The sequence below is a fragment of the Gymnodraco acuticeps genome, unplaced genomic scaffold (genome assembly GCF_902827175.1).
Source record: "Gymnodraco acuticeps unplaced genomic scaffold, fGymAcu1.1, whole genome shotgun sequence".
Lineage (NCBI taxonomy): Eukaryota > Metazoa > Chordata > Actinopteri > Perciformes > Bathydraconidae > Gymnodraco > Gymnodraco acuticeps.
This window is the reverse complement of record NW_022990158.1, coordinates 1,522,847-1,548,449: the sequence shown is the minus strand read 5'-3', so window position 1 is coordinate 1,548,449 and position 25,603 is coordinate 1,522,847. Positions and strand designations below refer to the sequence as shown.

The window sequence follows — 25,603 nt, the reverse complement described above, 5'->3', positions numbered from 1 at the left end:
CTTCGGCTCTTTTCTGATTCTGATTACATATAACCTGTTGTAGAAACATTTATTGATGAAATTGATATGAAACAAATGCCATAAATATTGCTGTGACACTGATGTCACATCGGGACATTAACCCTAAACATTCACAGTAAACCCGGAGTGACATATATGCACAATTACAAATATGATTATGATCTGCTCAGTTAATTTAGCTGATTCAATTATATTTAGTTAACATATTCTTTATTCTTCAATTCAAGTATGTTCAAACAAATGTAAACCAAAAAATCATCCTCATTAATGAAGTTATAAATAAGAGTTACTTTACCATTAAAGCCCAATGTGACACATATGTCACATTTCAGATATTTGACACTAGGGGGGGTTACTTGTCAGAAATGTGTTCTAGGTGGTCTATTTAGTCTAAATGACGTTCCCCTTAATTTCCCCAAAAGTAGAAATGGGTCCGGGTTCTTATGGGTTAAACGTATAGGCTTAAAGGCATAATAGAACTACTGTATTATATGTATTGAGCTTGTGCCCCGCTGGACTTACGTTTCTGTGGTTGACCGTTACTGTGACATCAGTATAGCCACGGAAGATAGTTTGTGTGATTCATTCCCATGCATCAAGGTTATTTTCATGTATGTAATTGTTTTTCCTGCACAGTGTAGAGTCTTGTTGTGATGAGAGGGATACAGGTATTTCATTAAAAAAACGGGCTCCCTGGAGAATAGCTACAGCATTTATATCACAATTTAATCGGAGCTGATCACAACTTGTCATGAGTGATCCAGTCATCTCGATGAGCGGTCGTGCTGTGAATAAACAACTTGTGTTTTACTTTTAGGCTGTCTGAAGGTATGGACAGCTATCAGAGCTACTATACATCACATTAAGAACGATGTACAAATGAAAGTCGGACACAAATATATAATTTAAATGATTTATTCAAGTTTGCAATATTTTGAACAGGCATCCACAGTCACCTACTTTGTAATGTTCGATACCTCCCTGTAAGCGTCACGATATCCACCTCTCACCCACAACCTCACATACGAGTACTGAATGTGCATCAAAGTGATCTTAGGAAGGCAGATATAGCAAAAGATGAACGTAAAGGACAAACGAGGCGATCAACATGGTAAGTCAACAATGGGTCCTCAATGTACACGCCCCGGATTCCTATGACGAAAATAATAGAATGTCGCCAGTTGTCATGACTCACGTTATACTGCAACACCGGCATGAATCGCTGCAATGTTTGCGAAGCTTTGGTCTGTGAAATGCCGCGCACACAGTACAATACAGGCTCGAACATCTGAAGGAACAGTGTTAACACGAAATGTCAACCACTGACTTCGTCGTGGTTCTGGCCTCGGGAAAGCATACATTGAATATTTCCCCTCACAAGACAGGAAACAGACCCTCGTTGGCATGACTGGATACAGTTTTGAACTGAACCTGAGCTTCCAACAGTATATATGCTCCCGAGCAGCAGGGTGACTGTTCAGAAGGGGCATAACGCGAAACCCGCAGGTCCCCCACCAACCCGTTCACGTATCTAACAGATATTCCCCACTCAGCGAGACACCCGCTGAGAAGCCAACTCTGGTTATTGGTAGCTCTATTATGAGACACGTGAATTTAGAGACCGAAGCCTCCACAGTCACATGCATTCCGGGGGCCAGAGCGGGCGACGTTGAGGCGGATCTTAAACTGCTGGCTAAAAATAAACGTAAATACAGTAGGATTGTTATTCACGTCGGTGGTAATGATGTTCGTTTACGCCGATCAGAATGCACCAAACTTAATGTGGAGTCGGTGTGTAGTTATGCTAAAACAATGTCGGACACCGTAATCTTCTCTGGTCCCCTCCCCAATCTGATCAATGATGACATGTATAGCCGCATGTCATCATTACAGCGCTGGTTGTCTTGGTGGTGCCCAGCAAACAATGTGGGCTTCGTAAATAATTGGACAGCCTTCTGGGGAAAACCTGGTCTGATTAAGAGAGACGGCATTCATCCTACTTTGGAAGGTGCAAATCTCATTTCGGCAAACATTTCAGGGCTTTGTGGACTTAATCCATGACAAACTGGAGTTGAGACCAGGAGGCGGAGTCACAGTCATAGTCTCTTCTCTGCGCTCTCTCCTAGGCAGTCATCCATAGGAATCCCGAACCCAATAAAATACCCAATATTAGCGGTGTGTGTGTCTGCCCAAGGACAAGTTAAGGTAAAACCTAATAGAGGTGTCATACATAATAACCTAATAAAAGTAAATGTAACAACTACTATAGTGCAACAAAACAGGAAGATTAAATGTGGTCTCTTAAACATAAGATCTCTAGCATCTAAAGCAATATTGGTAAATGATTTAATATCAGATTATAATATTGATATATGCTGTCTCACTGAAACTTGGTTGAGACATGAAGAATATGTCAGCATAAATGAGGCCACTCCACCCAGCCATATCAATACTCATATTGCCCGAGGCACGGGCCGAGGAGGTGGAGTTGCAGCAATCTTTGACTCAAGTTTACTTATCAATACTAAACCCAAATTAAATTATACCTCCTTTGAAAGTCTCGTTTTTAGTCTTACGCATCCGACCTGGAAAACTTTGCAGCCAATCTTATTTGTTACAGTGTACCGTGCACCAGGTCCTTATTCAGAATTCTTATCAGAATTCTCTGAGTTTTTATCAACTTTGGTTCTTAAAACAGATAAAGTAATTATCATAGGTGACTTTAATATTCATGTTGACGATGATAAAAATAGCCTTACTGTTGCATTTAACTCTATATTAGATTATGTTGGTTTCTGTCAGAGTGTAAATAAACCAACCCACTGCTATAATCACACTCTCGACCTTGTTCTGACTTATGGTATTGAAATTGAGCAACTATTAGTCGAACCGCATAATCCTGCTTTATCCGACCATTTCTTAGTAACTTTTGAAGTACTGTTACTATGCAAACCATTAATCAAAAGCTCCTGCAGCAGAAACCTATCTGTTAGTGCTATAGCCACATTTAAGGAAGAGATTCCACCAATACTTAACTCGATAGCATGTCTGCATGTAAGGGAGGAAACTTATACAAAATGTACACCACCCCAAATTGATCATGTTGTTGATAGTGCTACAGATGCCCTGCGAATAAAATTAGACTCTGTTGCTCCTTTGAAAAAGAAGAAAATAAAACATAGATTAGCTCCATGGCATAATGCCGAAACCCGCAAAATAAAGCAAAAGTCGAGACAACTTGAAAGGATATGGCGTTCCACTAAACTTGAAGAATCTCTTTTAATTTGGCATATTACTCTCAATGAATATAAGAAAGCACTGCGTAAAGCGAGAGCAGCCTACTACTCTTCATTAATAGATGAGAATAAGAATAATGCAAGATTTCTTTTCAGCACTGTAGCCAGGCTGACAGAGAGCCACAGCTCGATTGAGCCTTCTATTCCCATAGCACTCAGTAGTAATGATTTTATGTGCTTTTTTAACGATAAAATTGTTACTCTTAGAAACAAAATTAATGACCTCTTGGCTCTGACCAGTATAGTGTTATCAACAGCTCCCGGAAACGTAAGTTCTAATATTACATTAGATAGTAAACTAGAATGATTTTCAGCCATAAAGCTTGAACAATTAAATTCAATGATTCTCTCTTCTAAACCATCAACGTGTATGTTAGACCCAATTCCAACTAAGCTGTTGAAGGAAGTTTTTCCATTAATTAGCACTTCTTTATTAAATATTATGAATATGTCTTTATTATCAGGCTATGTTCCACAATCATTCAAAGTAGCAGTGATAAAACCGCTTCTTAAAAAGCACAACCTCGATCCAGAGGTTTTAGCCAACTATAGACCTATTTCTAATCTTCCGTTCCTCTAAAAAAATTGTTGAGAAAGCGGTCGCAAAACAGTTGTGTGATTACTTAAAAAACAATGATTTATTTGAAGATTTTCAGTCTGGCTTTAGAACACATCATAGCACAGAGACAGCTCTGGTTCTAATAGCCTCAGACAAGGGACTTGTCTCTATTCTTGTTTTGCTCGATCTCAGTGCTGCATTTGATACTATCGACCATGATATCTTATTGCAAAGACTAGAGCACTTAGTTGGCATACAGGGAACTGCTTTAGGCTGGTTTAGGTCCTATCTATCTGAACGCTCTCAGTTTGTACTTGTCAACGATGAATCTTCCACGCAAACCAAAGTTAGCCATGGAGTGCCACAGGGCTCAGTGCTCGGACCTATTTTGTTCACATTATATATGCTTCCGTTAGTCAATATTATAAGGAATCCTTCTGTACATTTTCATTGTTATGCGGATGATACTCAACTATATTTATCAATCAAGCCTGATGAAATTAATCATCTAAATAAAATTCAAGACTGCCTCAAGGACTTAAAAACGTGGATGACCTTAAACTTTTTGATGTTAAACACGACCAAAACTGAAGTTATTGTACTTGGCCCGAAGAATCTACGAAACAAATTATCTAAAGATATACTAACTATGGATGGCATTAATTTGGCCTCCAGTGAGACTGTAAGGAATCTTGGTGTTATATTTGATCAGGATTTATCCTTTAACGCCCACATAAAATCAATTTCAAGGACCGCCTACTTCCATCTACGTAATATTGCAAAAATCAGGCATATCTTGCCTCAAAACGATGCAGAGAAACTAATCCATGCATTTGTTACTTCAAGGCTGGATTATTGTAACTCCTTATTATCAGGGTGTACCAAGAAGTCAGTCAAGTCGCTTCAGCTGATTCAAAATGCTGCAGCTCGTGTACTAACCAGAGTTAGGAAAAGGGACCACATTACTCCTGTTCTGGCTGCCTTACACTGGCTCCCTATAGATCACAGGATAGAATTTAAAATTCTTCTTCTCGCCTACAAAGCCCTTAATGGGCAGGCGCCATCTTACCTTAAAGAACTCATCATACCCTACTGTCCTACTAGGGCATTGCGTTCCAAGAATGCAGGGTTGTTGGTTGTTCCTAGAGTCTCTAAAAGTACAATGGGAGCCAGAGCCTTTTGTTATCAAGCTCCACATTTGTGGAATCAGCTTCCAGTTTGTGTTCGAGCGGCAGACACCCTATCCGTTTTTAAGAGTGCGCTTAAGACCTTCCTTTTTGATAAAGCTTATAGTTAGGGCTGATTAGATTCAGCCCCTAGTTTTGCTGATATAGGCTTAGTTTGTCGGGGGACATCTTACTTCTTCCTTCTCACTGTCTATACCTGTGTACTCTCATGTTCCGATTAACCCAGCTTCCCCAAATGTCTTTCTTTTTGGTGTCTATATACGCTGGGATCCGGAGTCATGGATGATCCTGCGGTCCTGTGTCCTGGACTGGTCGCGAGCCCTTCATGTTTTGAATGACAATTCTCCCTCAAACTCTGCTTTGCTACATTATGGTAGCGTGCTTCACTCCACCTTCTTCTACAAGCTTTTATCAGCCTTCATGTAACCCCATTCTGCTGGCACTGGTGCTCTACATCTGTAAACCAACAGCAACATTCAATAAAACCTCCACACGTCTCCTGTTTGTACCCCCGCACAGCTGTAGGACCACAACGCAGAGCTCATAAACCTATATTAACTCCCTCTTTGGACCCAAACTTAGAGTTGAAGGTGTTTCGGGGTGGTCCTTATATAACTTTAAGATGTACATCACCACTGGAATTCAAAATACAGAATCAAAGAGATTTTCTATTTCATCCTCAAATTGATTTACAATATGATGAGCTTTATTAATATTGTATATGACCAGGACTGTGTGGTTTTGAATCAAGGACACTACCCAAGCATCTAATAAAAAACTATTTCTGGTTCAAAGCAGTAATATTGGTGGGACTATACATGTAAGAAAGTCGAACCCTATTTCATGTATTTGAATTTTGTCAGGCAAGCAATATATATTAAAGTAGGTTTTTGTTTGCACCTTATTGTAAAAGTTCCATTGCTTCCATTACCTGGATGAGTGTGGAGAGAATTGAATTGGGCAAAAGACAGCCATACAAAAACAACTCGTTGAATACATAATGAATTTTACCATTTTTAAACCGTTGCAAACCCCTGCAAATGCCTGTGTTATTGTTTCATACTTGATGTCTTTGGTGGGCATAACGTCACTTGAAAGAAAAAGGATTTCAATACCACAGTCATTCCTATTGGATGATGACACGTTTGGTACCACTTCTTCTTACATTTCTAACCCTCTCTCCTTCTGTGTTATCTTTTCTACTGACAAGTTTTGGCTCTATTGATTCCCTGCACTTAATGTTCCTGCCTTGAAAATACTATAATATTGAGCATGCAGAGCCTACAAAAACTTAATTATTGTCTTTTGAGAGATTTTACAAGTACAGGAAATGATAATCAAACAGACAATCTGTTCGACAAAATATGTTTGTCTTTTTCACTTGCCTGCTATGATGGTTCTTCAGGACTGCTTCTTGAGCTCTAATCACACTTTCACAGACTTTGCTGGTGATTTTAAAGTAGTTGACAATGTATGTGTGTCGATTAAGAGGAAAAGATGCCTGGTTTTCTTGTTGTTATTGCTGTCAGGAAATGTACAACCTAACCCTGGACCGCCCAGTAGTAGCAGTAGTCAGATCGCTACTCCTGCTGATTTTAATTCTAGGTCTGGAGAAATCTTACATTTGTATGCGGACGATACCGTGATGTACTGTGCAGGTCCCTCCATTAAGGAGGCTGTTGTTGAATTGCAAGCTGTTTTTAACATTATTCAGACTCAGCTCGCAGAGCTTAAGCTTCTTTTAAATGTTGATAAAACCAAGGTAATGCTCTTTTCTAAAGCTAAAAAGACACCAGAGCCTGTTTTAGATATTGTTACTACGCAAGGAATAAAACTTGAAGTGGTTACCTGTTATAAATACCTTGGTATCTGGCTTGATGATTGTCTCACTTTTAAACGTCATGTAAATAACCTGCTTAAAAAACTGAGGGTTAGGCTAGGTTTCTTCTACAGGAACAAGTCCTGTTTCTCGCTTAAGGCCAGGAAAAGGCTAGTCACTGTGACCTTTTGACCTGTGCTGGACTATGGTGATCTGATCTATATGAATGCACCTGCCAATTGCCTGGTCAAGTTAGATGCTGCGTATCACAGTGCACTGAGATTTGTGACAAACTGTAAAGCATTAACCCATCACTGTACCCTGTATGCAAGGGCTGGTTTACTTTCACTAACTGTACGGAGGCTCAGTCACTGGTACATTGTTATATACAAAGCCATGTTAGGGAAACTTCCATTCTACATCTGCTCCCTGATCTCACGGCGAATTGTAAGTGGCTACTGCCTGAGATCGCATGCTGTGGTTTTATTAAATGTGCCAACTGCTAGGACTGTCTTAGGGAAGACAGCTTTTAGATGCGCAGCTCCACTAACTTGGAACAGTCTGCAAAAGGAATGGAAGCTGAGCAATCTGGTTCCACTAAATGTTTTTAAAGCAAGGATAGATGCTATCCAATCGGAAACTGTTGGAACCTGTAAATGTTACTAGCTATGTAAACTGTAGTCGCTGTAAATATGCTGTATGATGTCCTTTTAGTTTTTCTGTTATGTTTATATGTATTCATGTGGAACCTACTTGCAGCAGGTCACCCTTGAAAAAGAGATCAATGATCTCAATGGGATTCACCTGCATAAATAAAGGTTTGAAATGAAATGAAAAATGATGTGCCTTGCCCATTTTTTGTTAATCACTACTTGTTAAACCATTCCAACTGTCCAACCAATTGAAATGAGGAGGAGTGCTTGATTTGTCTCCAACACACTTTTTTTGGATACATTTCTTTCCTTTTAGCAGGCTAGGGAGGATACAGGATATTGGATTTAGACTAAGGGCAGATCTATACCAAAAGTTAATACTAATAGAAGTACCCCAAGTGATTTTGTGTTGAAATTCCATAAAGTTTGAGCACTCAAAAACGCATATTTAAAAAGGAATGGTCAAAATCGATGCAGCAGAGTCTGAGATATAGTTTAGTCCCTCCAGTGAGTCAGACTCCAAAAACACTGGATTTTACATTTCCCATTATTCAACTTCATAGCCTCTTTCATTTGACCCACTTGCTCCAGTTCATGATGCAGGCTTTATACCTTTAAATACTTGAGCCCAATCCTTAGTCAGTTTTTGTATGGACTGGTCCGCAGCAAAACAGAGGCAGAGACTGACTCCCTCAGTGAGTGATGTAGTTTCCATATTGGCTGTCACCTTATGGAATGAATCAGTATGACAGTGTGATGTATTTTCTTTGCTAATAAATCGTCTGATCCCCTTCTTCAATACATATGCGGATGTCGTTCTTACGTAGCTGGGTTTTTTCCTCTACCAACAAAGCTTGTCCTAGGAAAGCATTATTTTAGAAATGTAGTAAGTAGCTCTAAAATATCGTAACTTTTGCAGCCACTTTTTAAGTATATATTTGACCCTATGATGAGTAAGAGAAAAAAAGGACTACACAGTTGGTGGAGATGGAGAGAAACAGTGAGTGTGTCATTATTGTGATGTTGGTGTACCTCTGTGACTTCCATGACTTTGATAGCTGCCAGTTGGCCGGTCTTGACATGGCGACCCTGGAGAAATATAAAACAGATAAAGTTAGGATGACAACAGAAGAAAAATGTAACACTTTAAATATAAATGTTTGATTACAGATGTATACCAACAGTTTTTAAGTCTTCACAAGCAGTTTGATTGCTAACATATGTCAGTATTGAAGCCTGAGATAAGATATGTGTCAGTAAGCAACACCATCAAACAGAACTGCAACGACTAGTCAATTGAAGGACACCATTTCGCAACTATTTTATGCGAAAAATGGCAGAAAAGGCTATTTTCCTCCTCTAAAAACAGTGTTTTTCTCATTTGAAAGTGAATATCTTTGGATTTTGGAATGACAAAACAAGTCATCTAAAGACTTAAAGTTTAAAAAACTGGGAAGAGCATTTCCCCAATCTTTTGACATTTTATTGAACAATTAATTTAAATAAATAATCGGCAGTTTATTCTTTAATGAAAATAATCATTGGTTGCAGCCCTACCCCCAGATCTTCCAAGTAAACAACTTCATCTATCAAAAGCATTTTTCTAAGTTTATGCCAAGTGTTTATGCCGCAGTGTGCATTAAACATTTTAAATTAAATTGTGGGAGCTGACCTGTGCATCTCTGCTAAAGTCTGAATGAAGTGGATTTTATAAAAATATTCCTATCCTAAGATATATTATTACATTACATGTTACTTGCTAGACACTTTTATCCAAAGCGAATTACATACTTAATACTGTGGCCAATCCCCACAGGAGCAATTTGGGATGAAGTGTCTTGCACAGACATGCTGACTGCAGTGGGGTTTGAACCTGTGCTCCCCTGATCCAAACACTAACGCACTAACCCACTGCCTCCCTACAAATCAAATCAACAGCAAACAAGTCCATGCACAAATATTACATATGGCACTCATGGCAATATTCTTCACATATTCATATTTATCACATTACAAGTGCCACTTTGCAAAACAAATTGGTTTGAAGGCATCAAAATGCAAAATATTATAAGTCAGAAACACCAAACACTGGCAGCCCAGACTCTTAACACATACATTACAGAACCTTTTGTGGGTGAACACTTGGATTGTGATATCATTTTAAGCTCTGGACAAGGCTACGTCTACATCATTTGTATTTTTCTCATGAGAGGCTCAGTCAAAAAGAACAAGACAGCAGGTGAGATGAGAGGGAGGGAGCTCGGAGCGCCGGAGCTGTAAAGTGCAGTCAGGTGAGAAGGGGAAAATTGAAAAGCTTGTCATGAGTCAAAAAGCTGACAAGATACAAGAAGTACTCTATAAGCCTTTAAGCTGTGATGTATGACAGGGCTCTGAGCGTGTGTGTGTATGAAAGAGCCTGAAGGGCATGACAAATCCTACAATACTCAATAATATTAGCAAATACTCGGGTACGGAGACAAAGATGGATGGAGAGCTTGAAAGCAAACTACATTCTTAATATTTCTCTATTTGTGTTTTGTATTCTCTGCAGTTAAGTCTATCTATCTAACTATCTGTTTCCAAAGAAATGTTACTCACAGGACCAATCCCTGCATTATCTAGTACAGTGGTTCTCAACTGGTGGGTAAAACTTGGGGGAAAAAGTCTAACTTTTATTTTGAAGGCCTGATTTTCTAACGCTGTGCATGCAGTAGGCGTTGGACTGGAAGCACCGGAGACCATAAACGGTTTTGAAAACTTCAGATCAGAATCAAGATTGTTGCTGGAAGTCCCCACGGAGAATAACTTAGCGGTAGAACTGTTCTTTATACATCCATGGGTACAACTTCAGATACAAATGAACACGTAATGAAATATGACCCCCGGTTTGATGATTGACAGGTCACAGAACAATGGGGGCTATCTACCCTTACCCACAATTTAAAGTAATTCACCCAGACTCTCTCCTCTATGCTCTTCTCTCTGTGAGGAGCAGCAAGATGTCAGAACAAAGTGAAACACAAACAATGGCATAAAATATTATTAATATGTCGGATTGTAATACATTTATTTATTTTCTTCTCAGTGTACCAGAATGCGTAGTTTATATCTTATATGTTAGTATTTCTAAAAATCTCCTGGGGGAGAATCCCCCCAGACCCCCCTTCTGGGGTTGGGTTTTCAGCACGTGTGCCTTTTTATACAGTTCAGCTTTGATTCCATCATACTTTAGTTCTGTGAAGGGATATATGCACTGTACTTCACTTTAATTCATATTGTATGCTGAAAAGCGTATATATTACAGCACGATTTTTTGTTGAATAGATTTGAGTGGTTCAACATTTCGGGTCGCGATTTATTGACAAAGGAAAAAGTGGGTCCCGAGGCCTGACCAGTTGAGAACCACTGCTCTAGTAAGTCATGGAAAACACATCAGTGTGTTAAAAACCTGTGTGACTGAACAACGCCTTTCTCTGATGTATGTCACATCAGAGAAGTGTTCAGGACAAACCAAGAATAAGTCTCGAGTCAGCAGTAGGATGTCTAGCGAAATTCAAAAACTCTGGATACTAATTTGATACCAGAGTAAAAGACTAAAAGAAGACCAACATGTTATGTAATTCAACATACACTGTAACTGTTATTAATTGGAAGTTAAACAGGTCATAATAGAGTGGTGCAGTGATGACATGTTCTATAGTAGGCAAACCCGTAAGTTAGCCCCGCAAGACAATTGGATGTGTGTACATTTGATTATATTGCAGAACATTATATTTGTTGCAAAATACATGTTTAAAATACTTAGAAGCAGGATCATCTCAACAAATTAACACTTAAAAAAAAATTAAGAATAAGTGCAACCGGTAGAAGCTGACGTTATGGCTATAAACAAACTACTACAAGGTCACATGACTTCACATTAACACTGCTAAGCTAAAGGTGGACTTTGTTTAATGCGATGACTTAGTTTGGACATTTACGATTGAGGTATTTATGAAAGTATTTTTTGTGTTGGGCAAAACATGCAAACCTCATTAGCTTGTATTGACCCGAGAGCTCATTTCAAGCATCCAACCAAAATCTATTTCAAGTGGTGAATGACTAGCAAGGGTATCTAGCTAGTCTTCATTTGGTGAAAGAAAAACTAGAATTCAGAAAGTGTGCAGAAAATAACAACATAACAAATTAGCAACATACCTTTATTTACATTTCGTTAGTTATTTGTTTTATCATTTAGACTTAAAGCTAATAAGATAGCTTTTTTTTACCCAAACAGTAGCATTTTTTTTAAATATGTTGTATTTTACACAACCCTATGTACTGCACGCCCTATCACGTCCTCTCCTGAACCTTTGATCAATAATAAAACTTATTCTAGTAAATGCACAATTACTGATTATCATACTGTAGTAACTTTGTAAATGTAAAATATATTGGGCATCAAGTTTTATATAGCAAGTGGAATGGTATGACATGCCTTCACATTAAAGTGTATTGAAACTGTTGCTGATGCAGCAGTCGTGAAACAGTCTCCTTGTCAGTTAACCGCCTAAGTGATATTCTTTCCAAATATATTCCGCTTTTTATATTGGATGTGAGATGTACATGTCAGGCTCACTGACTCACTCTGGCCTTGATTCTGTCCCCAAGCGGAGGACGTTGTCTCCATAATTGCGAAGAATTGTGGCACAGAAACCGTCACTGGCCTGACGGTGATAAATAAGGAAATGGCCTTCCTGTCCCTTCAGACTCTATGCTGTCTGCGCTGCCTGCCACCACGACTTACAAATGTTCCACTCTAAACCGGGCTTCTTATTAACAATATGCAACACACACACACACAGGCAGAATAAGTGTGCTCTACAAGTAATGTCTGTGAAAAGGTTAATATGTCCATACGTATGCTAATTAAATACAAAGGACATTTATAATGCAGACAGCAAGGGAACAAATGAGAGAACAACTTTTACTTTGTCTAAATTCTGCTGGAACAAAATAATTTCCCAATTTTGGGATGAATAAAGCATCTATCTCTCTATCTTTCTATCTATTCCAGTCTAACTTTCAGTCTCACCCCTCTTTCTGTCTGTCTCCCATCTCCATCTCCTGTCTTTCTATATAGAGGTGCAGGAATGAGTCCAAATCACAAAAATAAGGCAGCATTTTAGCACTTCTGGGTTCCGTTGTCATGTAGTTGACGTTTTTTTATCTACTTTTTGGTAAGATGCCTGCCTACGATATTAAAGACGTTAGTTTACAGCCCACACGTGAATATCTTAAGCTTTTACATGTAAAAATAGCAGTGGCTAACAAGTGACTAAATGAGACTACTAAACGTCATCACGCCGAACATTAGCCGCCTTTAGCTTAGCGATGCAGACATGGCGGCATCCCACCTTGATTTTGTTTGTTTATATCCAAACATAAGCTTTATACTTCTGGTGATTGCATTCACACTGCTATTATAAAAGTGGTGTGAATATGTAGAGATTATCCTGCAAAGCAAAACATGTAAGTAGCATAAACGTGTGATTGCCACAGATCTTATTTTACGCAATATTCCAAAATCCAATGAGATAATCCTGTTGTCTTTTTTTATCTCCTTCACATTACAGTATTGGACAGCCTTTGTGTTTGGATGGACTGTGTGTGTGTGTGTGTGTGTGTGTGTGTGTGTGTGTGTGTGTGTGTGTGTGTGTGTGTGTGTGTGTGTCTCCCACTCCATTCACACGGCCCCTTCACTGGCTGGCACTACGGGGTCAGAGAGCTGGACTGGTTTGACATTATGTTGAGTATCATGCTGCTAAAAACTCAATGTCCTACTGTCCAAGGAAATTAACTAAGAGAATAGAGTGGCCCCGCCCACTCTGTTTTTGCGTAGGCACATGTGTGTACTAACATGTTTGTAGTCAGCAGTGAGGCTCAAAATAAAATAAAAATATATCTTATAGATACAATCATACATTTTCGACAAGTCTAGAGACAAATAAAGGAGCTGGCCCAATTTCAATTATCAAAGAAATATATGTTGGCCAATAAGTAACAACAATTTAAAGATTTTTTTAAATAATGGCTCTTGTTGTTACTTTATCCCACTTGATGCTTTAACGCTTCATATTTCTCCAGACTAATGAAGGACTACAGATGTTCCAAAAAATGATTATTTATGTGGTACCAGGTCAGTGGCAAAAAAACACGACAGTACTCGTTTTTCTATGAGTACCACAAAACCACTGTCAGGGCCCAAAACTAACAGCGTCAATGAGTCTGTATTATATTGAATATCTATATAATATTACAATAATGATGTATGTAATATTACAAAGGTTAATTTACTCTATAGCCATTTCCTTCAAATTATATTTAGAAATGTAATAGAAGGAAAAGTAAAGTCGTGTGCAATAACATGAATGATAGTTGCACTGCACTTAGGGCAGGCCCTGTCTGGTAGCTTGCTAGCTTAGTGGAGCACTCCATGGAACCAAGCCTTCGTTAAGGTCATCAATTTGCTTTACCTACTTTGACCAGGCAAAATGTCTGCTTATGAATAAAACCCATTTATGATAAAAGATAAATAAATGCAGGTTTAAAAGTCTGTACTGCACACGTGTGGGGAGTGGGGAGTTTGAGAGGAAATGGCATTTATGAGGCAGGCGGGATCTTAAGAGAAGGCACCGCATGCATCAAGTTGCATTATGAGAATTTAAGATTCAGCAATATGAGAGCCTCACCCATAGGGACTATATCTCAGCCTCGCTGCATTGATTTTTGAAAAGTCTTTTTTATTTTATCCAAGTTTTAAAATGAATCTCTGGAGTACATTTAATTATAGTTTTGGCATTTAGAAAGTACGGTAAGGCGGCAAGTCAGTTCTGCAGTGATATTCCAACTCTTTCCCCTTATTCTCAGTGCTCGGGGTTACACAGAAAACACACGCACACACAGGTAATCAGCACAAAGCATAGCTCCAAACCTCATGGGGGTTACTTTCCTCTCCGCGCTTACATTTTCATCGCTCTCTCTCCCTCTTCCTTCCTCCCCTCCTCTATGTCTCTCTGCCTTTCACCCCTGCCTTCCTTCCTTTTGCCCTCTCTCGCTCACTCCGTTTCCACTCTTTGTTTTCATTTTGTTTCCTTTTCTCTCCGTCTCTCCCACCTCTGTGCAGAAACACAGCTCTACACTATTTCGGAGGATGTTTCCTGTCTCTCTGTGTCTCTTCTTTTTCCCCTAAGGTCAAACCCCCGCACAACATTGCTGAGCTTTGAAACAAGGCCTTATATTTCAAAATAAGATGTTATTCATGTCAATGTTCTCAGTTTCAAATCATGTGTTAAAGAGTGACAACGTGCAATAATGTGACTCAAATAAACCGTCTAGTAGTTAATCTAATGCAAGGATTTTTCAAAATATGACTCTTCTAGGGGTCACGAAAGAGAGAAGGGGGGTTCGTTTTTTGCAGGTAGCAGTTGATCCAAACGTACATTTGGATTTTTGTTGTACTCTTTAGTCAGCAGTCATCATTAGTAAGATATGATGATGATGATGATGATGATGATGATGATGATGATGATGATGATGATGATGATGATGATGATGATGATGATGATGATGATGATGATGATGATGATGATGATGATGATGATGATGATGATGATGATGATGATGATGATGATGATGACGATGACGATGATGATGTGGGTGACAGAAAAGGGAAATGACACTATTGAAACCAGAAAGATTTGAGGAAGTGTGAGTGATTCATTCTGGGAATCGATTGCTGCCAGCTGTTTTATGGCTGTGCACAGTCAGTGAGGTTTCAACACGGAGCCTTCGAGGTTTACTTACACTGTAGATGCGCTGGCTATGGAAGCAAATGCTTCAGATAAGGTGACCACACCTCTGATGTATAAAGAGAACTGGTTTCGGAGTTGAAGGTGGTACCCTGTTCATTCCTATAAAAGTTGCTTTATGGCACATGAAGCAAATAATTGCCTCTCATGACAAAACATTTCCAATAATTCCTAGATCAGATAGGGCAAAACGTTTTTCTTGTCCAATGACATCATGGATTGACATGGAAGTTCTAGTACCGTCGTTGGGACACTATGAAAATGAGCTTCAGCACCTCACTCACTTCCTGGGGTCTTGGACCAGACATAACAAACATCTTGAGACAGCCCCGTTCACAAGCAGTTGTCACAAATCACAAATGTTCTTCCAATTGTCCCGAAAAATTAGACTAGACTAATAAAACTTTCGATAAGTAATAGTCTAATAAAAAATGTAATACTGGCCGTTATTTATAACATTTGTTGAGCTAATGGCCTTAGACTAAATTAACTATGGCTGTTGTAGTTTTGTTAGCCCCGAACAGAAGTAACAACAGCTACCATAGAAAGTGTGGGTGGTTGACTACAAATTGGTGTCTTTGGACATGGTGAACATATAGCCCAAAAGCAACAATGTTTCTACAGGTATCAGGATAAGTTTGAAGGGATATACCTACAGTATGGATGAGATTTTAAGAGAGATATTTGTTTTAAAAATTCTGCAGAAAATAAAACTACCATTATTGTTAGTCGTCTTGGCTGACATGAAATGTGATGAACCACGCCCATCCCCAACTCCCCTGCCCAGACTTTAGTTTTTCCCCATAGCTACAGAGAAAATGTGGCCTTTTTTACACATTTGTCAAAAGCAAAAAGCTGATCTCAACTCACAACAATAAATACATGTTAAATAAACTGCTGTATTTTTTTTAAATATATGTTTACGTACAGGTCAGTTCCATGCTGTAACTGACATAAAAAAAGTGACATTTTGTAATAATTTAGTCCTGCAACTAGTAGCTACTTCATCAGCTAGTCAAAGCAGCACAGTGTTGCATCAGCAGTCATCATGGTGCTAAGCGTTTGCGGACCTAGACATTGTCACATTCAAACACACACAAATATGACTTTACAGCAGTTGTTTGCAAGGAAGGGAAGTTCCTCCTGCAAACAGGGAAACGCCCTGTGTGTGTGTATGTATGTATGTATGTATGTGTGTGTGTGTGTATGATGAGCATGTTTATCTAATTCTCATAGTAATGCAGTATTAAGACTTTCCAATAAAGCAATTAACTAACTTGTTTATTTCAAACAGCTTAATTTACTACGGTGCATTTATTTCTTCATTTATGAGCAGAGCAACCTACACTAATCCCCCACAAAAAACTAATTAAGTTGTTTTCGCACTCTCAGATTGTCAGACACTTATTTTCCCTGGGCCCCAAAATGACTGCAGGCATACTACTACCATGTGATTACTACTGCACATAATACATCCTTTAATACTAATAATGTGCATGGGTGTACTGCATCAGTAGGACACCTAAGGTTATGTCCTTGTGTGCACACTCCAAAAAGAAAGAAAATCCCAAAAAGTTAAATATGTGCATGATGGCAAGGTTCAAAGGCAAGCCAAAGACGAAGAAGTAAGAGTGGAAGAATTAGGGTTATAAGACAAGTGAGGTTATATGACAGAGAAGATTAGAAATCCACTTTAGTTCTTGTCCTCAAAACCTCCCTCACTTTCTAGCCAAAACTGTACGGGTGGAGTTAGCAGAACTAAATGTCACGGGAAGGTCAAACACCAGTTTCATTACTGAAACATACTAAAGCTTACAAATAACTGGAACAAACCCGTCATTATATCCTCTCCACCTTGGGTCTTGACTTTTGATTTCAAACCTCTGCACTCTCCAAGTCTGGAGTTTTCCTTTACCAGTGATAACTCTGTGTTGTATTATTATGTGCCAAAGCTGTTATGATCTGTCCATAATTATTTCCGTTCTCATGATGAAGCGAAAACACAAAAAAGAAACCAAGTGGATTGAAGAGTCTTTGGTTCTTGGGTAGTTTATGATGGTTTGAAATTGGTTCCTGTGGCAGTCTTCTGTCTGCTGACCAGGAGCACGTTTCGGTGGATTAAAAGGAAAACTTAGGCTAATGGGGCTCATTTCCTTTCAGTGTCAGTTCCCACTGTGACCGGGCTTTGGTTGACATTATATCTGAATACTAACTGGCAATTAGTGGATCAAAACATTATGAGGATAACAGTTCTAGCAATTACAATAATCGACTCCTGTTGCTAGACACAAGTCAGATGTTCAAAAAGAGAATTCGGAGCAAAGCTAATTGGAAACATTACCTTAGATGAACTGTGTTAACTACAACAAACAATGAGTGGCACATTGATGATGAATTATTGAAGGCTGACACAGAAGTTAGCATCGCAAGGGCTGACTCAATTAAAACTCAATAGGATTTTTCCATTGGATTTCAAAATATTGCACAATATAAGATCCTTGGACAACACACGTTGATAATACCTAAGACCTTTTTGTTCGGCAGGATAGTCTCCACATATTAACACCACTTTAAATGCAATTGCCAAAAGTAAATGGCTAACGTAAGTCTATAATCAAACAACATCACAGTCTCATGACATCACATCACCACCGCTAAGCTAAAGGCAGACTCGTGTTTGGTGTGATGACGTTAAGTAGCCTTTTTTAGTCACTTGTTTGGAACCTCCGTTTCTTTGACGCATAGATGCTTCGGGCAAGGGGTGAATATACTGAAGTATTTTGTGCTGTAGAACAAAACATAAAAATCTTGGGATTCATTCCTGCTCCATTTCTGTGCACTGCACATACAAACCTCTTGCTCCATCTATCTCTTCAGCGTCTTCGCCCTTTAGCTCTTCTAAACTTCATTTGGTGTGTTTTGAAATGTTCCACATTCTGACTTTACGTAGTCTTGCTTTTCTTGAGACACGTGCCTGATTCTTTGTAATTCATTCACACAGAAGAGGACTCCTTTTTCCTACAGATTCTCAGAGGGTCAATGTTGCCAAGATCCACGGTGCTTCAGTCATTACCACCGAGCTGAGCCTTGATTTTCTTGATAAATGCTATATGTGTGTTTACTTGCTGCCTGTCCAATTAGATTTGTTTGCCCAACTTTACTGACCTTACCTTAGCCCTGCATGTTGCTAAATGTTAGATTGTAAACCCATATTAGACCTTACGAAAACTACTTTTTCGCAAAACCAGCCATTTCTCTGTTTTGGCCTTTTGGTTCTGCTGTCTGTTGCAAGCCTTTATACAACAACAAAAAGCTAATACTATCAATTCAAACACATTTTTACTAAACAACAAAGTAGGCAAGAAACAATATGAACATTTCATGTCAGCATTATTGGCCAAAATAATTGCGATTCACAATATTATCACGTATAATCATGATATTATGCCTAAAAATCATTATTTTACCAAATGGTAATACAGATGTTTACATATTTCTCTCAAATATTGTACCCCTACCCCTCACACCAGATACTGCCTGGTTTTCGGACCCCCCCAGACCCCCCCAATAAAGCAAAACTGCACGTTTCAGAGTGGCCTTTTATTGTGGCCAGCCTAAGGCACACCTGTGCAATAATCATGCTGTCTAATCACATCTTGATATGCCACACCTGTGAGGTGGGATGGATTATCTCGGCAAAGGAGAAGTGCTCACTATCATAGATTTGTTCAGATTCAGATAAATGGTTATTTTGTGTATATAGAAAATGTTTTAGATCTTTGAGTTCATCTCATAAAAAATGGGAGCAAAAACAAAAGTGTTACGTTTATATTTTTGTTCAGTGTAAGTAAACAGAGGAAATTACCAGATGCTTTGTCAGCATCTCCTGCAGTCAATCCACAACTGAGTGTTTTCTTAAGGTGCCGAATGTGTGTGTGTGTGTGTGTGTGTGTGTGTGTGTGTGTGTGTGTGTGTGTGTGTGTGTGTGTGTGTGTGTGTGTGTGTGTGTGTGTGTGTGTGTGTACGTGCGCGGCTTGAGTCATTGTTCTAAAGGCCCTATTCCTGCGCTGGTTTCCCATGTGAAACTCACAGTATGGCTGAAACAGAAACACACGCACACACTTCTGAGTTTGTGTATCTGGGAACAGATTTGCAGAGTCCACATTGGGTTCACTTGATTGTCACTAAGTATCATACACTTACATCCAAACTTCTTTTATAGCAATTCATCTTATCGTTATTTCAGTCACTTGTTTTAAATACAAAGATGTCAACTAATGTGTCATTTTGCAAATAGTCCAAAAATAATTCCTTAGTCAATGTAAAACTCTCAAATATACCGATATTTCTGATCAAATACCTTGATATCAATTTTTGCGACGATATTGGTGCTTCGATAACATATTTACGGAAGGAGCTTTTGACAAATAATCATTAGAGTATAATGGCTTAGTGGATACAGACAAATAATTGAAAAGTTTGTTAAGTACTGTAAGGAACATTAAATCCCTTAAATGTAATGCATCCTTTAAAATCAGTAAGTAATCACAATATCCAAAATGTAGAACGAGATATAATCTCAAATCACGATATTGATCAAATATCTATATATTGCCCAACCTTAAGTTGATTTTTTAATTATTTCTAAGAAACTTTGAGTCAATATCTTGTAAACACAAATATAATGTGGTGCTTCAGCGCAAATCCTTGTGGAGTTAAACAGAACTGCCAAATAAATAAACTAATCGCTTACAATAAAATCGTACAAGTGTTCAGTCCACGTCCCCCTAAATAGGATTATCCAATATGAGTCCATAATGGAGGTTTTTTCCTTGATACAGCATCAATGAATGTGAGTCATTTGATGAAATTAGTGATTTGTTTTAGCCCGTAGTAAAAGCACTCTGTGTAAAGGCAACACAGGCCTCACTGTCCTGTGTGCATCTCTTGCAACATTTCCTCTTTCAGGAAATCAAGTGGCAATCGAGGCACACACCCACCTTCTGTCTCACACACATTCACACACACAGACCATCCATGGACCTCATTCATTCCTAAACCCTAAACTTTTGACCTGTACCTTCATTTATATTCTCACAGTTTTAAGCGATATAACACATTTTAAGGGAGACCTCGTCCAAGTCACTTCTTTAGCCAACTTAATGTGGTATTTATTGTTGATAATTATATACATGTGCCACACTGATAAGCAAGTAAACTATGTCAAAAAGTGATTTGAAGCTAACGTGAATTTGCATCTATTCCTTGTGCAAAAAATACAACAACCCTCCGCGTACAACTCTATTGCTTTTGCCTAATTTGTTTTGGATTGAAGCAATTTGATGTAATCTTGTTTATAAATATATTTTTTTGTTTTGTAAAGCTGGTACATCTTTTGAAAGCAGCCCGACAGAAATTAGTTTTTAAATCTAAAAATGTAAATGGGTCTGAACCCCTCTGTGGTACATTCATCCTACCTAAGAAGATCTCTTTTTTGAAAGGTTGAAATCTGAGTGTGCCACAAAGGTTTAGCAAAACACAGTTTGTGTTATTGCAGAAACACGCAAGCAGAAATGGCACTGAGGGCACTACCATCTGCACAGAACTAAATAAGACTAAACACCTCCTACAACCACAAACCACACCACTCACACACAAACAGATATTGCGATAAGGAAGTGAGCCCCACCCAGGGCCTTTAAAAGATACTACAGATTCTCATGTGTGTGTATGTGTGTTCTGCTTGTAAGAGCTAAAGGATGTTTCAGTCAGCTGAGAATTTCTTCTTCTTTCCTCCTAACTGACTGGAAGTAGCGTTTTAGCAATACGTTTTACCAGAAGTGACGTGTTTTATACCGTGTGTCCGCAGGCTTCTGGAGGCTCACGGTGTGCAGCTTGAGAGAAATCTTTAACTACAACAAGCTATTTTTATGATCTCACTTACTGCCATGTAAACAGTGTTTGAATGGAAACATGATATATCAGTTTGCAGCTGTGTTTACGTTCTGCCATGCATGCAACACACATCTTTTACGATGGGAAAAGAATGGCAGAAGGCATCATGGGAGTACTCACCTTGTACACCTGACCGTACGTTCCATTTCCGACCACCTCCACCAACTCGAAGATACCTGCTGGATCCTATACAAATAAAAATAGGAACATATATAAAGAAATGAGGCTCAGATTGGATTGATGCTAAGCATTAGCTGAGCAGATTTCACTACATACAAATATATGGATATGATTTGCGATCTTAGCAAATGACCTCATACATCATTGAAAAATAAATTACAAATGATGATTGGTCAAGGTTTTTTAAAGGATCTGTACTATACAAAAGGTTTTATTAAGGCCGTTATGTCTCTGCAGCAACACAATCATTCATTCTAAATTATATTTTCACATTTTTTGCCTCTACAAAATATTGCACTTAATTTTGATGACACATTACATTCAAATTACATTTTTTATAACCTGTTGATTCATTGTGCACCCATCATTGTATTACCCTGTACAGTATTTAATTGTACGTTCCATTTAATCTTATTCTATTTTACATGACGTATATAGTTTAGTTATTCCTGCATTTTACTTGCACCAGTGTGTCTTGCACTACTTTACTTATTTTTAAGTCTTAAGTATCTTGTATGTTGCACTGTTAGAGGCGCCTTAGACTTAATACATTCATTAGCAACAACTACACTGTTACTGGTGTGTATGTGACAATACAGCCTTTGAATTGTTGATTCTTGGTACTGGGGGCAAATGGAGAAGAACAATGCAGGGTTATACTGGGATGGAGACTAAGGAAGTGGGACTGCAAAAAGGATAACATTGTGAGTTATAAGAAACTGCTAAGAAATGATTGATATAATATGTGTGTTTCATTAAAATACTATAAGCTACAACTTTTCAAAAATCCAATAACATGACAATAAACATACTTGAGTCACACAGTCATTTCCTATGCAAAATAATAAGGGAAAATGTCAATAATATTGTGCAGAACAAAAGAAGACAAATACTTCCATAAACTGACTAACTAGCGGTTTTTTTTTGCCAATAATTACACAAAGTGAATCATGGTTAGCTTTCACTTGTTGCATGTCAACTTTTCAATCAAGGCAGCCAGCCAAAGGAAAGTCCTGTGTGTAAACACTGTAGCTTGTAAAGTTTCAGCAAACTGGACACAGTGCAGACAGATAGCGTAATGTTACAGGGTAATGTTATAATGTTTTCAACGCATTAAACACCGAGTTAAGACACGATATAACGTTATAAAGTACATAGTGAGAGCCGACCGTTAGACAAGGGGGGAACATTAAGTTTCAAAGCAACACCCACCACATCCTCCAATGTTTACTCAAACATTTCATTAAAAAGCAAGACAACAGTTTTGAACTTACCCTTAAAGCAGCGAGGTCTATGCTGTCCAAACTTCGAGTGGTGTTTTCTCTCGACATTGCTGCCAATAAGTTTGTCAGCGGGTTGATATTTGTGGAAAAGACATGGACGCTCACAGTTTTCTCTACAAACTAACGGGTTTTCCTCTGGTCGGGTTCATTCCATAGAGGTTAATTCTGAAGTTTAGCTCTGCAGCGTCAAAAACACCACTTCCGGACCCATCTTTCAAAATAAGTGTCATTACTATTTGCGGTTATATTTCCACTTTTTAAAGATAGGAATGACACTGACATCAACAGAATTGAATTAAAAAGTCATACGTTTTATCAAAACAGTCTTAACTGTCTTAAAGTGCATCTAGAAAAATCAATATCAAATAACCTATGGGTTTTTTAAGTTGCGCTAGAAGATAACTTCCAGTTGGACTACTAGGTACACAGTACCCTACATACTTTAGTATGCATTTTTACTCTGCTTCAGGCTAAACATTTTACAATTAACTTCATTAAAGCGTGTTGTGAAATGAGCATCATCCGGTCTTGGATTGCAGTAACTTATTTTAACTTGACGCAGCTGAGGTTTGCTCATGGAAGTGTTTTCTCTTTCTTTACGCGACTCGGATAACATGACAACTAGTTAACCCCGGTGAAACGAAGTTTAAACATTAAGCTCAACATAAGTTAACAAATGCAGTAATGTTGAAAAATCTCTCCACGTGTACCTCCGTGTATGTGCGCGCGAGTGTTTGTGTTTTTGTGGGGAGAAGTTCAGTTATCGCGAGAACATCTCAGTAGTAGTATACATATTGACTGATTAATTAATAATTAACAAAGGTAAGTGAATAGATAATAATTCACGACTACAATGTAAAGTAGGCCTACAGAGAAAAATTCAAGGAAATTGTACACACACTCACACATAAGCAGGCTCCATAAAGATAACTAATGTGAGAAATCAACGGTTTACATTTTATGAACAACTCTTTTTGAAAAATCTACTATCATACTTTATTAATTATTTGAGCACATGTCACTACCTCTTTTCCTTTATACTTCATTAAATTTGAGGGAAAAACAGACTTCCCATGTGCCCAACGACTAATATTGTATGATAAGGGAAAAAAATGTAAAAATACGACACATATTGAAATTTAAAGTGGAGAGCTGTGCAGGATTAACAGCATTAAAATGAACAAGATTTGCTTGCATTATGTGAATTTATTTAATAAAAAGTGTCTATGTAGGGGGGAAGAGTCAGCTTCAGGGTGGTCCCGGGCCTTGTTGATGAGGCCAGTAGCTAATGGGAAGAAAATGTTCTTGCTGTATCTGCGAAAATACACATTGCACAAGTATTTTTTATCTGTCAATTAATAACAAGACGAGTATAACAGATATGCATAAACATGCAGTGCACATATATATAATAATACATGTTATTGTTTTTCCACATTTTTTAAAAGTCCTGACTTATTTTTCTTTAGTACCTCTGTACCAGACTTTGTACAAAAATACTTAAGACCAATTTAATAACTAAAGTTTGAGCACAAATGGTTTTGAGTGTATTAATTGTCAAATGTCCCTTAACTTATTTATTTCACACAGTGTTAAGCGCTTTTAACATACTTCAAAGTCTCCATCAAAGGAAATAAGTCACTTATTTGAAAGCAAATATATTTAACTTTGGGAAAATAATTGTCATATTTAACCTAATCAAATTTGCTCTTCTTATGACCTTTTATACCTACTTATAAGTTTATCCAAACCAGCTTATTTTTGTTTGACTATATATTTGAACTTTGCATAATTATTCATGTTTTTAAGTGTCAAATATATTGAAGACATGAAGCTTTACATTCCAGTCCCCTGAGCGAAACCAGTGAGTCACAGTCAGCATGGTGGAATAATGCTCATTATGTGGCCAGACACAATCACTGGTGTGTGTGTGTGTGTGTGTGTGTGTGTGTGTGTGTGTGTGTGTGTGTGTGTGTGTGTGTGTGTGTGTGTGTGTGCGTGTGTGCGTGCATGTGTGTGTGTGTGTGTTGGGGAGAAAACAGAGAAAGTGCAAGACTGTTGTGTTTGTGTGAGTGCATGACAATAAGAGACCGATGGTTAGTGACTCAGTTGCTCCCTCTGTATGTGTGCTTGTGTGTGTAAGTGAATGTGACGAAGTAAGAGCGAGAGTGGAGAGAGATGATGGCTGTGAGTGTGTGTAGTAGTGTGTGTGTTTGTGTCACAGTGAAGAATGGTCTCTCTGTGGTCTTGCACAGTGGCCCTGTTCACAGCAGGGTCAGCTGCCTACATACACGCATACACACACACACACACTCAAACACACATTTCTGGACTTGTATCCAAACTAAACAAGACATCCTTCTGAGACACAATTGAATAAGAAAATTCCGGAACCGATAAAGGCCGCTTGTCTGTGTGTCTCTCGCCATTATTTCAGTCTTTCCGTGCGAGATTCTGTTTATATTTTTAAAATATCAGGTATTCTGAGGAAGTTCAACTTATCTACATCACCATTTCCTGCACACACTTCAGCAGAAATGTACACAGCAGTGATGAGAGCGGCTGATATCTGTGTCAGTTACTCCGAATCAAATATTTGTTTGTTTGCTATAGACAAGACAAACTTTGCTTATTCTTTATTATAACTGTATTCCTTTGTAAAGAATATGTATACACTACAACAGGAAAAATCAGGACATTACGACGACCAATAAGAACGCAAAAATAACAGATTTGTACTGTTTAGTTGTTTGGAGACACTAAAAGCGGTCTGAGTTCTCAAATAGTAACCAGGACTGTT

The 25,603-nt window shown here is 38.3% G+C and overlaps 1 protein-coding gene across 4 annotated transcripts in view; it reads right to left on the bottom strand.

Annotated features, from left to right (window-relative positions):
* The window catches only part of LOC117546962 (mitogen-activated protein kinase kinase kinase kinase 4-like), a 103,278-nt gene extending 80,206 nt beyond the window's left edge, over positions 1-23,072 (bottom strand). Inside the window, exons 1-3 of one of the 4 annotated variants that reach the window (XM_034217402.1) lie at positions 22,795-23,072; positions 21,461-21,526; positions 8,568-8,624 (exon numbers count right to left, since the gene is read on the bottom strand). In XM_034217402.1, the coding sequence (XP_034073293.1) occupies positions 8,568-8,624; positions 21,461-21,526; positions 22,795-22,851 (180 nt within the window). In that variant the 5' untranslated portion in view covers positions 22,852-23,072. The remainder of the gene's footprint in view (positions 1-8,567; positions 8,625-21,460; positions 21,527-22,794) is intronic. The other 3 variants (XM_034217400.1, XM_034217399.1, XM_034217401.1) reach the window with 3 other exon arrangements.
* Between the last annotated feature and the right edge of the window lie 2,531 nt (positions 23,073-25,603).